The 16,575-nt window shown below is 38.0% G+C and overlaps 1 protein-coding gene across 1 annotated transcript in view; it reads right to left on the reverse strand.

Moving 5' to 3' along the window:
• SMC6 (structural maintenance of chromosomes 6) overlaps positions 1-16,575 on the reverse strand; it is a 78,675-nt gene that overhangs the window by 27,118 nt on the left and 34,982 nt on the right. Inside the window, exons 16-20 of the mRNA XM_025927088.2 lie at positions 14,756-14,870; positions 12,704-12,864; positions 7,285-7,420; positions 5,701-5,781; positions 4,183-4,353 (exon numbers count right to left, since the gene is read on the reverse strand). Of these exons, the coding sequence (XP_025782873.1) occupies positions 4,183-4,353; positions 5,701-5,781; positions 7,285-7,420; positions 12,704-12,864; positions 14,756-14,870 (664 nt within the window). The remainder of the gene's footprint in view (positions 1-4,182; positions 4,354-5,700; positions 5,782-7,284; positions 7,421-12,703; positions 12,865-14,755; positions 14,871-16,575) is intronic.

The following is a 16,575-nucleotide window of genomic DNA, read 5'->3' on the forward strand; positions in this document are numbered from 1 at the left end:
AACTGAGCCACCCAGGAGCCCCTTATCTTGGAATTTTTAAAAGAAGAATCACCCTTGATCCAAACAAACTCTCTATATCAGGCCACGTTTGTGCTGGTTAATCTTCCCTCCTGGCAACTGTGGAAAGTTACACACTTAACTCATATAACAGGATGAAAAGAAACTCATACGATGTTACTATCCCTTTCTCCACACTTATCATAACAGACTTCTCTTATGTACTTAATAAATTTATGTCCTAGGTACCATCACATTTAAAACTAAAAGGGAAGCAAGAGAGTATTTTATTTCATTTCATCTTATTGATGACATGAAGATCAAGAGATTTGAACAGTCAGTTAACATTCACCCTGGGTTAGATGAGAACTAGGAGGGATTAGGTCTAAAATTAAAGGCTGATGTAGCCCTAAACCTAGAGCATTTCTAAGCTTTAAGAAATTACAGCCTTTTAAAAATAGGCTGGGGTGATAGAAGGAACATAATCCTCAAAAAATGTCATTCTCTTTGATGTCTAAGTAACCAGTTTTATTCGGCAACATTGGACAAACTGCTACAGCATTATTACTGCCACTTGCTTCATACAAATCTATATTCATTATGAGGTTTTAAAAACCTATGAAATATTATCTTATAATCTTTAAATTTTATTTGTTTTTTTAAATATGTATTTTTCAGAGAGAGAGAGAGAGAGAGAAAGAGCATGAAGAGGGGAGCAGCAGAGAGAGAGGGAGACACAGAATCCTAAGCAGCTTCCAGGTTCTAAGTCAGCACAGAGCCCGACACAGGTTTCCAAACTCACGAACTGTGAGATCAAAGTGACCTGAGCTGAAGTGGGACGCTTAACCGACTAGCCCACCCAGGTGCAATTTTTTGGTAATGTTTTATTTATTTTTGAGAGAAAGAGTACGAGTGGGGGAGGGACAGAGAGAGAGGGGGACAGAAGGTCTGAAGCAGGCTCTGCACTGAGAGCAACAAGCCTGATGTGGGGCTCCAAGTCACGAACTGCGAGATCATGACCTGAGCCGCAGTCAGACGCTCAACCAACTGAGCTATCCAGGTGCCTCTTACTTTGGAATATTTAAAAGTACAGTCACCCTTGATCCAAATAAACTCCCTATATCGGAAACTGAGAGCCTCCTACTCCAATAATGCAGACCATCTATCTTTGCAGGCTCGATGTGAGCCACACTCCTTGTCTGACAAATTTAACTTGCAAATAAAACTGAAGCATCAAATTTGCAGTGTAAATCAAAACAGACTGTTTAAAGTGAGAAAAATATTCCTTATACCAAAATTTCATGACTATATATCTAAACAGAGTACTTTACCCCTCACCACCCTTGACACAAAATGAACAACTGTCCTACAAGCAAGCAGATGACATCTCGAAGCTGCTAATATATCACGATGGCAGTGTCTCAAGAATTAAATTATTTTGTTAGCCATATCCTGTTGGTCCTGCAGTTATTGATGGCTAACGTGACATGATACTGAGGAGGAAAAGCCTCCTGGCTACCAGCTGACTGCATGCAAGTTCACCGAAGGACTCGCCTCCTGGCTTTCAGTTATTTGCAGCCAGGGCAAAGAGCTAAGATCAAGAATCTTTACTGCGTTCTGCCCATATTTTCTGCTCTTAAACTTATTCAAACTCCCAATCCCAGGAGTTGCATTAGCCTAGAGATAGATACCTACAAGAACAGAACACAGCTTACTCTTCTTCATTTCTTGTTTTGAATTTTAAGTTGTCTGGGATGAATAATTTAGGTGCAATTTTACTTTTTCTAGATTAACATATTTCATCATTTTGATTTTAAGTCAGCTTGTTCAATCCCTTACCCATTTAAAATATCTTTTTAATCTTACTTTTGTTGTAACTTCATTGCTCTAATTCCTGAATTCTGAATTCTACCTAGTCTATTCTTTTTTTTTAAACAGATTTTAACATTTATTTATTTTTGGGACAGAGAGAGACAGCATGAACAGGGGAGGGGCAGAGAGAGAGGGAGACACAGAATCGGAAACAGGCCCCAGGCTCTGAGCCATCAGCCCAGAGCCCGACGCGGGGCTCGAACTCACGGACCGCGAGATCGTGACTACCTAGTCTATTCTTGATGATTTTAATATTTATCTTACTCCTTCTTATCATTTTCTTTTAAAAACTAATTTTGTCTTTTTTTTATCCTTTTGCCTTTTTCTTATTTCCTGTATGTAGCAAATGCTTTCTTAATTATTTTTCTCAATATTATCTTTAATACATTTCTCTTCCTCACAATTTTAATATTTAAACTTTATATTCTTCTTCATCAGTTAACTTATCAGTCTGTTTTCTGATTTTTCATTTGTATCGCAAACAGAAAAGAGGTAAGCCACCCTGGGTTACAGAGGCAGGCAGAACCCCAGCTCCTGGGCAGCATCTCCAGAGAGACCACCGCAAACAGGGTGTTTGCAGGCAGCACATGCTGCACCTTCCTTTAATATTCTCCCAATTCTAAGTGAAGTCTTCCAAAATTTTCATTGGAGACAAGTAGAGTAAACCTTACATGCACAATTCTTTTAAACTATTAAAATACCTAAATCCATTTTGATTCAGCAAACCCCCTTCAGATTCTTTTTTTTAAGCTTATTTATTTTGAAAAGGAGAGAGAGCCTGAGGAGGAAAGGGGCAGAGAGAGAGGGAGAAAATCCCAAGCACGTTCTGTGCTCTCAGCTCACGGTTCGTGAGATAATGACCTGAGCAGAAACCAAGAGTTGGACACTTAATCAACCGGCCCACCCAGGCACCCAAGATGCCTCAGCCTCTTAAAATACACTATTCGTTCTTCTCAGACTCTTATAAATAACATTTAAAGTTCTGAGAACAATTGAGCTATTTGTAAAAATGATAATGACAATAATCTATTGATAACTAAGCTAAACAGGGAAAGGTATACTATTTAATTGTTAAATAATTTTATTTCCCTAAATTTGGTTTCAAAGAGCATGTGTTTACAACGTTTATTTATTTTTGGGACAGAGAGAGACAGAGCATGAATGGGGGAGGGACAGAGAGAGAGGGAGACACAGAATCAGAAGCAGGCTCCAGGCTCTGAGCCATCAGCCCAGAGCCTGACGCGGGGCTCGAACTCACGGACCGCGAGATCGTGACCTGGCTGAAGTCAGACGCTTAACCGACTGCGCCACCCAGGCGCCCCTCAAAGAGCATGTGTTTAAAAAAAAAAGTTTTTTTTAAAAAAGACCAGTTTAATTCAGCCTGGAACATAATAGAAACATGTCAATAAACAAGAATTTAGTAGCATGCCATTTCAAGTTGGCTTTTAAATCTAATCTACAACTTTAAAAAAAAAATTTTTTTTTAGCATTTATTTATTATTGAGACACAGAGAGAGACAGAACATGAGCATGGGAGGGACAGAGAGAGGGGGAGACACAGAATCTGCAGCAGGCTCCAGGCTCTGAGCTGTCAGCACAGAGCCCAACACGGGGCTCGAATTAACTCATGAACTGTGAGATCATGACCTGAGCTGAAGTCTGACACTTAACCAACTGAGCCACCCAGGTACCACTTTAAAAAAATAATAATAATGTTTATTTTTGAGAGAGAGAGAGAGAGATAGCGTGAGTGGGGAGGGGCAGAGAGAGAGGGAGACAAAGAATCTGAAGCAGGCTCCAGGCTCTGAGCTGTCAGCCCAGAGCCCAATGCGGGGCTCGAACTCACAACCTGTGAGATCATGACCTGAGCCGCAGTCAGACGCTCAACCGACTGAGCCACCCAGGTGCCCCTAATCTATAACTATTTTTATACAACTAATCCTTGAATTACTGAAGGAAAGCCAAGAGAGACAACAGAGTAGGTGAGCACAGAAGCAGGGTGGATGGACAAGATATCCCTGCTTCTGGTTCTAAACAAGGAAGAAAAAAAAAAATTCATCACAAAATAAAGAGGAAACAAAAGCTGTAATCTAGGAGAAACAGAAATTTTTAGCAATTTATTTTCCTAAAGACATGAACAGAAGTGTTTAATTCTAATTGGCCTACTGATGAAAATTTGGTTTGTATCCCATTTTATTTGGTTGCATTTACATTTAACCATAAATTCTGTTAGGGCAGTATCTAGCAAGTACAGTGTGGATACACAGCTGAAACATAAAATACACATATAACAACAGAGTAACAGTAACATACCTTAAGTGGTTCTGCTAGGTCTGATAGTTGGTTAATTTTCTGTTTAATCGCATCATACTTGTTTTCTGCTTCTATTTTCAGATTTTTAAGATGTTCCATATTTTCTTTTTGTTGTTCCATATTTTTCTCAACCATTTTCATTTTGATTTTATTTTCTTGAGCTTCATCTTCCTGGTCACATTTACAGAACGTAAGGAGTTAATTAAAATACTTAAGTATGAAACAGAAAAACAGCGCAAATGATTCTGAGAGAAGAGAAACTACAGGCTCCAGGCGATCCAGTGAAAGACAAATACAAAGAGCACTAGCAAATTTTCATACCCTTGGTGGTAAATCAGAAAGTAGAAAATGATTCAACAGTAAGAAAGACTGACATATGGGAGACAGGTGAAACTATACTGTGCTTGAGGTCATAATCATAAGTAAGATTTATTTTATCTAGTTACTTTTTCTTTCAAAACGCAGTGTGCATACATATTTATCATGTGCTAGACAATATGTTAGATACTGAGTAAACAAAAATAAGACATAGCCCATACCTTTAAGAAACCTAAGGAATTAAAGCAGAAAAATAAAAAATGGAGAATAAGATCACTAATAAAAAACGAAGACAAATAACTCATTAGCTTAAAGCTCCATCAGTGCCAGGACTTTATCTGTCTGGTTCACTGTTATATCCCCCAGCACTTAATATGGTGCCTGGTGCAGAGTGGACATTCAATATACATTTATTCATTTTAACAAGACGGTAATCTATCTACTGCACTGCTTACTGTAACTTAGAGAAGCTAAGTTGAATGTAATAAACAGTTGTCTGAAAAATAAAAGACTAACAAATGTGTGATAAAATGAGAACCAATTTCTTAGGGGAAAAAACCTCAACAATGAAGAGACCAACTGCAACTGACTAAAAGATATCCATTAATATTAATACTGATTAACTCTGAACAAAACTATGCTAGGCAGTCTGGTTTGAAAGGCCACTGTTTAGAAGCATGCTGTTCAAGTTTTGATAACTTTATTACATGTAGTAGAAGACAAAATCAATTATCATGCATGCAAGTTGCACATACAAAACATTAAGGAACTTGAATGCTACAAGCCAGGTAGTGTTGACCTTATTTGGAAATAAAGATAGCAATTACGAAAGGTAGCATCATATAAAGGATTTTAAAAAAAGCTTAGAGTACATGTTATTAACCTAAATGACAGCTTTGTATTTCATTTTATTTTTAATTTTTTTAACATTTTTTATTTATTTTTGAGAGAGAGACAGAGAGAGAGAGAGAGAGAGAGACAGTGTGAGCGGGGGAGGGGCAGAGACAGAGGGAGACATGGAATATGAAGCAGGCTCCAGGCTCTGAGCTCTCAGCACAGAGCCCAATGTGGGACTCGAACCCACGAACCGCGAGATCATGACCTGAGCCGAAGTCGGACGCTTAACCAACGGAGCCACCCAGGCGCCCCTGGCAGTTTTGTATTTTAACATTACATGTAAATCAAGGAAAAGAATCTTACCAACGTTGCGATATCTACAGACTGGTGTTCTTCTATATTCTCAAGCTCCCGAATTTCAGAAATACTTTCTGTTATTTTTACCTGAAAGAAAAGTATTTCGATTTTAGTAACATAAAATAAATGAAACAGGCATCTGGCTGGCTCAGTTGGTAGAGCACACGACTCCAGATCACAGGGCTGTGAGTTCGAGCCCCCACATTGGGTGTAGACAAAGGAAGGAAGGAAGGAAGGAAGGAAGGAAGGAAGGAAGGAAGGAAGGAAGGAAGGGCCCCCCAGAAAGGATGTATTAATCCACAAAGTCCTTACTCTGCTTTTGTTACAGAGGATTTTGTGGCAAATGACAGAGACACATTAGTACTGAATGAACAAAAGGAAGCTGCGTATAAAGTCTGTCACGATCATCCTTATTGCTAATCCAGTCCCATGAGAAAAGGATGGAAACACTCCTCCTTAGCATTAAAATGATGACAGTGTTGACCCTACTGAGAAAACCCTTTTCTGAAAGGTGGAGGTTATGGCAAGATTACTTCAATACGCTGCTTCACAAAGTACAATCCAAGCATCCCCTGGTGCTTCTGAGATTCTTTCAAGGGGTCATGAGGTCAAAACTATTTTCACAAAAACACTACATTATTCACCCTTTTTACTATCACTTTCTCACGAGTGTGCAAAAGGTTTACAACTATATGATGGGTAATTACTGCAAGAGACTGACTGCAGAAGCTGATGTGATGATTCAGTTGAGTTTTATCAAGCCAGATATTAGAGGTTTACAAAAATATAAAAATGTCAAGTTTCTCACTATTTTTGGTTTTGTAAAAATATAGCTATTTTCCATCAAAACATTATTTTTGTGAACACATAGTTTTTTTTTTTTTTTAAAGTTTATTTATTTATTTATTTTGGAAGAGAGTGAGAATGCACAGGAGGAGCAGAAAGGGTGGGGGGGGTGGGCGGTGGACAGAGAATCCCTAGCAGTGCTGACAGCTGTCAGCACAGAGCCCAACGCAGGCTCAAACTCACGAACCATGAGATCACAACCTGAGCCAAAATCAAGAGTTGGACGCTTGACCAACTGAGCCACTGAGGCACCCCATAATGAGTTTTGTTTTTTTGTGTGTGTGTGTGTGAACCAATAAATATTCTTAAAGTTTGTTTTAATTTTTAATAATTAGGTAAAACCCATATAAATGAAAGCTTTTTTAGGGCTGTAAAGGGGCTTGAGGCCAAAAAGTTTGTGAACTGCTCCTCTAACTAAATAAATGGTAGGCTCTTAAAAATAACTTGGAAGTCATTAAAAAAAAGGGGGGGTGCCTGGGTGGCTCAGTCCGTTGAGCGTCTGACTTTGGCTCAGGTCATGATCTCATGGCTCATGAGTTCAAGCCCCGCATCAGGCTCTGTGCTGACAGCTCAGAGCCTGGAGCTGCTTTGGATTCTGTGTCCCTCTCTCTCTCTGCCCACCCTTGCTCATGCTCTGTCTTCTCTCTCTCTCTCTCTCTCTCTCAAGAATAAGTAAAACATTAAAAAAAAAAAACAAAACTTGGAAGTAAGTTGAGCAAAACAAAAGGACATTTTTTTCCTTACCTTTAACTCTCTATAATGTATTTGGCGCCTTCTAAGAAATTCTTCATTGCGTTTAATGTCCTTTTCAAGGGTAGACAAATGTTGCTGAAGATTTAGTATCTGAGCCTTCTTATTTTCAACTTCATTCTCCAAGTCACTAGACACAAGAGGATAAAAAAACACCTCAAATCTGTTTCTGAATATTACAAATACTTTAGATCTTTACAAAGGAGAGCTTATTTGTGATAGTTTATTTGCAAAACTCTATCCAGTTAAACCAGTTCTATATTCCTACTAAGTTATTAATAACATGAAAATACAGAGATTTCAAAAGACATCTAAACTAGTCATATTTCTCTTACTTCATTAAGAAATATTTTTGACATGATTTGTGTGGCACACATCATGCACAGTGACAGGCAGAAGTGGAAACAGAATTTTGATGTGAAGGAATCAAACTAAAACGAAAGAAAAATCAGGAAATAAGCTGTAACGTTAAAATGTGAACAGGACACTTTACATCCACAGAACTATGGAAACAGAGGAGTGAGTCTGGGAGAAGTGACAACTGAACTGTGTTCTCTAAAGCTTTCCTCAGTTGGACCAACTAGGAGAGAAGACGGAAGGACAGACACAGAAGCACAGAGCAGTGAAACATAAACCCAACAGCTCAACCTTTACTGCTGGTAGATGAATGCTCTGAATGTGTGGGAGTGAGAGGGATGGAGAGAAGACAATGAAAAGGGATGGAGGGAAAAGCAAGTAGAGGCCAAAGCTATAAAGCGTCTCCGTGACAGCGGTCACTGTCTTCAGAAGTCACCTCTTCCTGCCTCACTGACCCAAGCACCTATCTCCCAAAATCGTGTGCCTGGTGGGAGAGAACCACCTTTTCAGTTAAAAACTGGTCTCGAATTGATAAGATGCATATGTTTCCCACATTTTAGCATCTCTGAAATCACCTTCCATTCCACGCTTGAAATAACAGCACTTTTTCTTTTTTAATAACAGAGCAGCTTAAATTTGATGAAATATTCTGGGGCGCCTGGGTGGCTCAGTTGGTTAAGCGTCCGACTTCGGCTCAGGTCATGATCTCACGGTCCGTGGGTTCGAGCCCCACGTCGGGCTCTGTGCTGACAGCTCAGAGCCTGGAGCCTGTTTCAGATTCTGTGTTTCCCTCTCTCTCTGACCCTCCCCCGTTCATGCTCTGTCTCTCCCTGTCTCAAAAATAAATAAACGTTAAAAAAAAAAAAATTTGATGAAATATTCTAACTGCACTACCTTGCCAGAATCCTCAAAATTAGAAAACGACTCAATAAATGTTAGCCGAATGAATGATGAAAATGAAGAAAGAAGGAAAATAATGATGGTATTCCTGGTAAAAATGGGGCGAGATACAAAAACTTAAGATGGTTCCTCAAGATTAGTAAGAAATATTTGTTTTATCATATATAAATCTAGACCTTTATTAACAGTAACTTTGCTAAAAAACCAAAATATTTACCAAGTAAACAAACTCTGAAACCTAGAGTCTAAAACAAAAATAAAAACCGATGAAATAAGCACAGAAATAAGCACCGATGAAATAACAATAATATTGTTATTAAACAATTTCCTGCATATTTAGAATAAACTTAAGCAATCAACATAATTTATATCAACAAAACGGCTAAATCATACAACTTTTTTTTGCAGGGGAGGGCGAATTCTGTTACACACTTTCATACAGTGTTCCTCCTTAGTTTTTAATTAATTTTTCCACGGAGCGAAAAACCTGTGCTACTAAATGAAATGTGCGAGCACGTGCACGTGGTTTGTGTGGGATACACACATGCCCCGGAACGGCCAAAGTAGTACACTCCTGGGTCTGCAGCCCTCACTCTGCTGTGTTTGTCTCCATAGCACTTGGCCTAGTTACAGTATTCATCTAGTCTATCTCCCCCTTCCTAATATTAAGCTCCAGGATGGGGAATTTTTTGTACTTTATTTTGTGCCATGTCTTGTGCCTCGATCAGGGCCTGGCACAGTAAGTATACATGCGATATCTGTTTTAAAGAACAAAGGAAAGAATAAATTTGAAAAATAAACTTTGGAAAATTATATTTAAGCTGTTAAAATACTTTGAAAATTCAAAAACCTACAGGTACATTTTTTTTTTTAATGATCTTGTATATAAGCAGTTACTGCAATGTAATTATTCTGAGAGTTAACTTACACATTTCTTTTGCTCCTTGCTTTGTACTTTCATCATGGGAAACCACACGGGGGTAATCAAACCAAGTCAGTACCTGTACTTAAAACTTAAAACCCTTTCCCTGTTAAGAAGCCACTCTGTTCATTATGAAACTGTGAAATAAATTATAATCTCTTCACTTAAATTCCAGAGCCATTTTTCATCAACAGGAATCTGTCAGTGATGAGCTGACAAGGGTATAGAGAAGCACCCTTCACGTATTCCTAATATGATGGGAAACTGGAGAATCTTTCTGGAGTCATCTAGCAATCACTATTAAATGGCCAACTTACATAAAAATAAAATGAAAGTGTTGAATTATCTATTTTAATAACTATTAGAGCTCATTTAATATTGTACATATTAAAAATATTAGTATTGCTTAATATTATTAAATATTTAAAATCAAAGCATTACTTGTATAGTAATACATCCATTACAGTCATTTGGCAACAGCTATTAAATAACTTAAAAATTCACATATCTTTTTAGTTAGCTATTAAGAATTTAAGCTATATACTTTCAAAACTATGCCAAGATCCATGTATGTGTGTTCTCACTGCAGCACTGTTATAAGAGAAAATGGCAAATAACTCTCATGTCCATCAACGGGAACTGGTTAACTCCTGGGGAGCTACCAAGAGGTAGTTCTAAATGTGCTGACATGGAAAGACTGCCCAGATTTAACACTGAGTAGAAAAAAAGCAAGATACAGAAACCATATGCACACTTACACACAGCTCACACTTAAGTGGAAGAAGCCAGACACAAGAAGTTGCATAGTGTATGTTTCCATTTATATGAAACATCCAGAACAGACTAATTCATAAAGACAAACCCAAAAGTGGATTAGTGGTTGCCAGGGGGTTTGGGATTGGGGGAATAATGGCTCATGGATATGGGTTTTCCTTCTGGTGTAAAGAAAATGTTCAGGAATTAGCTTACACTGATGGTTGCACAACCTTATGAATATAATAAAAATCTCTAAACTGTATGCTTTAAAATACAGTGAATTTTATAGTATGTGAATTATGTCTAATTTAAGTCACCGTACAAGGATTCAAACTATTTTGGGAACACATGTAAGAAACTGCTAAACTGTTACCTTACTTTTGAAAGAGAGATGAGAATGGTCTCATTTTGTATACTTTTCTGCGCTGTTTGGACTACCTCACCATATGCACAGATTCCTTCCTTTCTTTTTCTTTCTTTCTTTCTTTCTTTCTTTCTTTCTTTCTTTCTTTCTTTCTTTTTCTTTCTTTCTTGGACTATCTCACCATATGCACAGATTTCTTCCTTCCTTCCTTCCTTCCTTCCTTCCTTCCTTCCTTCCTTCCTTCCTTCCTATCTATCTATTTTTGAGAGAGAGAGTGAGCGAGCAAGCGAGCATACATGTGAGCAGAGGGCGGGGGTGGGCAGGGGAGGGAAAGAGAGAGAAAGAGAATCCTAAGCAGACTCCATGCTGAGTGTGGGGTTCAATCCCAGGATGCTGGGATCATGACCTGAGTCGAAATCAAGAGTCAGACGCTCAAATGACTGCGCCACCCAGGTGCCCCTCTTCTAATTATTTTTTAAAATATCAATAAGGACTATGGAGAAACAGGATCATGAGCTACGTTTGTTTCCCAATTTATACTTTTCTATATTTAAAAAACACTAATGAATTTTTTTTAAACTTGCAAATATACTGGTTTGGGTCAAAACAGATGACACAAAAGTCATCTAAATATCATTAGAACTTGGTATATTCTCTGTCTTTTTTTTTTTTTTTTAAAGCTTGGCTTTTTTAAGCTATTAGCTGTTCTCTCTCTTTTTGTAAATTGAGGTGTAGTTTACGTGCAATATTACATTAGTTTCAGGTGTACCACAAAGTGATTTAATATTTATATACATTATAAAGTGACCTCCACAAAATCTAGAAGCCATCTGTTACCAAAGTTAACATATTAATATTAATATACTATACATTACATCTCTATGACTTACTTACTTTCCCACTAGAAGTCTGTACCTTTTAATCCCTTTCCTCTATTTCACCCAACCCCTCATCCCTCTGCAGAGACACTGTTCAACCACCAGACTGTTCCCCATATCTATGCATCAGTTTGTTTTCTTTTGTTTGCTTGTTTGTTTTGTTTTTAAGATTCTACATGTAAGTGAAGTCATACAGTATTTGTCTTTCTCTGTATGATTTATTTAAATGAACATCATACCCAGAACTTGGCATATTTACAATCAATAGTTTATTGATTCCCATATTATTTAATAGGGGAAACGATTTTTGAAAAACTGGTTCACCTGACTTTTAAAACAAATGATGTGTCCACTACACATTAGTACAAATACCGTTAGCTAAAAATTGAAGCCAAATATCAACTCGAAACCTTTATTACTAAAATACTGGAATACACAAAAGCAAAAAAAATAAAATAAAATAAATAAACTGTTGGTATCAGAGATCCCAATTTGCTGCTGAGGCATACTTACAATCTTTTCCAAAAATGTCATCCTTTTTTTTATCTTTAACACTTGGGACATAAATACATGAGGCAATTTTTATCGAAAGATAAAAATTCACTAATTCAGTTCCAAAACCCATCAATTCATCAACTGAATTAGTTTGGAAAATCATGGCTTTTTGGTACCAAAAATCCTTTCTGCATGCTTGTGCATCTCATTGAATACACTTACTAGCTTGTCATTCAACTTCTCACTTAGTCTCTTCTGGAAGCTCTGTTTTCCTAGATGTATGTTCTAATTCTGCCGACTGATCCTTTTAGAACAGTGCAATTCAAAATACAGTAAGAGATGTTAACAGGGAACTTGAGCCAGAATGTAAACCAGCACACCTATACGCTCACTGAGCAGAGTCAGAGCTGAACGCCAGAACAGTGGTGTAGCTGACGGACACTCTGGGTTCAGCTCTCATCTCCATGCAGACAGGCAGTAAACGATGTGCAGACCAGCTGGTCAAGGGAACACACTTGTGTTCTCCATCCAAAATACTGTTGTCAAAGTGATGATGGGAAACAACCATCAACCCAGAATTCTACATCCAGCTAAATGATCTTCGAAGCCCGAAAATATTCACAATCCTTCCCTGAAATAACTGCTGCTAGAGTAATATGAAAGGAAGCACACTGCAGGGCGCAGACAGAATACCACAGGGAGCAGTCAGAATACCACAGTAAAGCTTGCACTGAGACTAACCTTATCTCAGAATCCACATCTTTGCTTAGGAATTTAGGTCTTGTATTTTCAGATGAATAGTAACGTCCTGCAAAGACCTGATCGCCATCAGCAGTAAACGCTTCTCTACAATTCTTGGGTGGCTTTTGAGACTGCATTACTGCGCGAGCTACAGAATTACTCTAAAAAAATAGAGGGAAAAATACATTTTTCAAATTATGCCATAGCCTTTCTGATGCACAATTTCAAAATGCTACCTATCATTATAAGATTCAAGTATTTTTATTTAAACATAAATAAAATCATTCCAGAAAGTTAAAAAAAAGAATTTCAAAAACAACTCAAGATTCAAAGAATTAAAACTACTGAGAGTCTTTAGAACACCATAGTAGGGGTGCCTGGGTGACTCAGTCAGCTGGGAGACCAACTTCAGTTTAGGTCATGATCTCACAGTTTGTGAGTTTGAACCCCACATCAGGCTTTGTGCTGCTGACAGGGTGGAACCTGCTTCAGATTCTGTCTTCCTCTCTCTCTGCTCTTCCCCTGTTCAAATGTGCCTGCTCTATCTCTCGAAAATAAATAAACATTAAAAAAAAAAAAAAAAAAGAGGGGCGCCTGGGTGGCTCAGTCGGTTAAGCGGCTGACTTCAGCTCAGGTTATGATCTTGCCGTCCGTGAGTTCGAGCCCCGCGTCGGGCTCTGTGCTGACAGCTCAGAGCCTGGAGCCTGATTCAGATTCTGTGTTTCCCTCTCTCTCTGACCCTCCCCCGTTCATGCTCTGTCTCTCTCTGTCTCAAAAATAAATAAACGTTAAAAAAAAAAAAAAAGAACACCATAGTGCATTGTAAACAATGCTTTATGACAAACTAAGTTCTAATCCGTTTAGAATTAAAAATTATTTTATGTACATTTTCATGTGGGAATATTCATTTTAGATCAGTTCATACAAATCTTTTTCTTTTCTAAATGACTTTTACAGCCTGGAAAGATGTGAGTGAACAGCAAATTACAGTAAAAGATTGGTATACTGAATTACGTGGGGAAGCCTAGAAATATTTAAGCCCTAGAGAAAAGTAAAAAAGGGATTAGACTTAATGGAGGCCTAGCCAACCTCTAGTGACAGACAAGAGGACTTCATTATTTTCTTTCAAGTATCCTTTTCTTTTTTTTTTTTTTAAGTTTATTTATTTATTTATTTTAAGAGACAGAAACAGCATGAGTGGGGGAGGGGCAGAGAAAGAGGGAGAGAGAGAGAATCCTAAGCAGGCTCCTCACTGCCAGCCCGAGCCCCATGTGGGGCTTAAAATCACGAAACCACGAGATCATGACTTGAGTGGAAACCAAGAGAGGGATGCTTACCTGACTGAGCCACCCAGGCGCCCCTCAAGTATCCTTCTAAAATATGAGGGAGCCAAGCCCACAAATAATTACAATATTACTTTGCAACATATATACTATATATATACATTTAAATTACTGACACCATTACTTCTCAATTTCCAATAATGAGAAAAACAAACTCTGCTTATTTTGGTTAGATCTCTGTTTTGAATTTCCTTGTTCCTTCTCAGCAAATTTATGTCAATAGATGAAACACAGTTTGGTGATTTAATCCAACAAGTACATAAAAATACATACATAAATGAAAAATATTGACTTATTTTCCGATACTTTCAAAATTTTAAGAAAAAGAACTCATGAAATATCAAGTAGACTATTTGTTTGAAAAATAGAATAATAACATACTTATCTGTAAAGGTAAATAAAAAACAGATCTGGCAACCAATCAAGAAAGAAAGAAACAAAAACAAAATTATAGCATCATTCACCAAAATAATATGTATTTGTGAAATGATTTACTGAGGAAAAGCCAAAAGTTAAAAAAGTTCTCTCAGGCAGAAAACGCACAAAGCACCCAGTTCTATGTTATTCTATAGTGTTCTATGAGGTAAAAGCACAATGGTAAAACATATTAATAACTCCAGAATACAGAAGGGGAACAGGAATTTATATAACCAATTTCAATTCTGGAAACTGAAAAATAATACAAAATACAGCAAACATCTTATCTTACTTTGATCAGAAGCACCGTCTCTATGCTTCTCATGTCAATCAGGCTGTTTGCAACAACTGCATTATCTATTTCTAAAGCAGTCAGGACTGTTGGAAAGTCTGGATGATAAGCAGCTCTAGAACACAAAAATATAGAATATCAACTTATCAAACTTTACTATTATACATATATATATATATTTTTGAGAGATGAAAGAGAGTGAGCGCATGAGTATACGCGTGGGGGAAGGGCAGAGGGAGAGGCAGAGAGAGAATCCTAACCAGGCTCCATGCCCAGCACACAGCCCGATGATGCAGGGCTCCATCCCGGGACGCTGGGATCATGACTTGAGATGTAATCAAGAACTGGACTCTGAAAGGACTGAGCTACCCAGGCGCCCCTTATGTATATGCCTTTTTAATGTGTGACTATAGATAACAATGGAAAATATCTGATAACATTTGAGAACATTTGTAATAGGTTTATTTTATTTAAACAGCAAACGTTTATATTATGTGCTAGGCATTCTAAGAATATTATAAATATTAGCTCACTTAAATCCTCAGAGTAACTATATGAGATTGATATTATTACTCTCTCCCTTTAAAGGAATTTTTTTTCTTTAAGTTTATTTATTTATTTTGAAAGAGTGTGCGAGCAGCGGGGAGGGCTGGAGAGAGAGCCAGTACTGTCAGTGCAGAGCCCTACATGGGGCTTGACCCTGTGAACTGTAAGTTCATGACCTGAACCAAGATCAAGAGTCAGGTACTCAACCGACTGAGTCACCCTGGTGCCCTAGTGAGTTTGCTCTTAAGATGGAGGAGGAAAACCACTGACCTAAGATGTTTAAAGGGGAGAGAAGTCAGTGGAGTAGGAACATTTAAAGTTCAGGAGAGAGTTGAAGTAATGAAAAGAAATGGTTCACAAATCAGGGAAGAAAGCATGTAATTCAGAGCCTACGGGGATTAATAAACAGCTTTAGAGAGAAAGAGCATCTCCTCTGTTGAGTGGGAGAAGACGTACAGACGCAGACAAGGTTGTGGGTGGTTAGCATGCTAAGCAGTTCCATATCCTCTATTTCCTCTGAAAAGAGGGAACAAGGCCATTTGCAAAGGAAAGGAAACTACTCTGAGTATCTCCTGGGAAGCTATGCACTTTCCCGGGGAATCTCTGTTGAGGTTCCTCAATATGAGCCTAATATTCCTTATTCATTCTAATATTCCAATAGGGTTTCACTGTTCTTTTCTGCATTAAAATAACATGGACAATTTTAAAATTTAGCATTTGAACCACAATATATACTGATAAAGTTCTTCACAAGAAAATCATCCCTCCAAAAATGGACAATTTTAAAATTTAGCATTTGAACCACAATATATACTGATAAAGTTCTTCACAAGAAAATCATCCCTCCAAAACGTCTGTAAGGCAGCTAAAGTTGAGAGAATATTACATGTACCCAACTTGTCAATACTGTCAACACCTAAAAGTAACATCCAACTTCCTCTAGTACCCCCACCAACTTGAACTTCAACATAATACCCAACTACTCTGAAAGGCAAACACGGACTCTGTCATACTCTGGAGCCACTCCATTACTCTAATTTGCCACTGTTACCACGAGCTACAGCCTTCCTGGCTGACCATGCCTGTCAAATCTGCTAACTTCCTGTGGCCCACCTACAGGTTTTCTCCCAGGCCTCACTTGCTTCCTTCTCCAGCCAAAGCCGCATGGCCAGTCATGAACTACTTTCCCAGCAGCACTCTCAACTGCTTCTCTCTTCTCCTGCAACACCTACCCACTCTAAAAAATTCTAATGCAGTATTAATTCAACAGTACA

Source organism: Puma concolor, chromosome A3 (genome assembly GCF_028749965.1).
Source record: "Puma concolor isolate L17-30 chromosome A3, mPumCon1.1.hap2, whole genome shotgun sequence".
In the NCBI taxonomy this organism is placed as follows: Eukaryota; Metazoa; Chordata; class Mammalia; order Carnivora; family Felidae; genus Puma; species Puma concolor.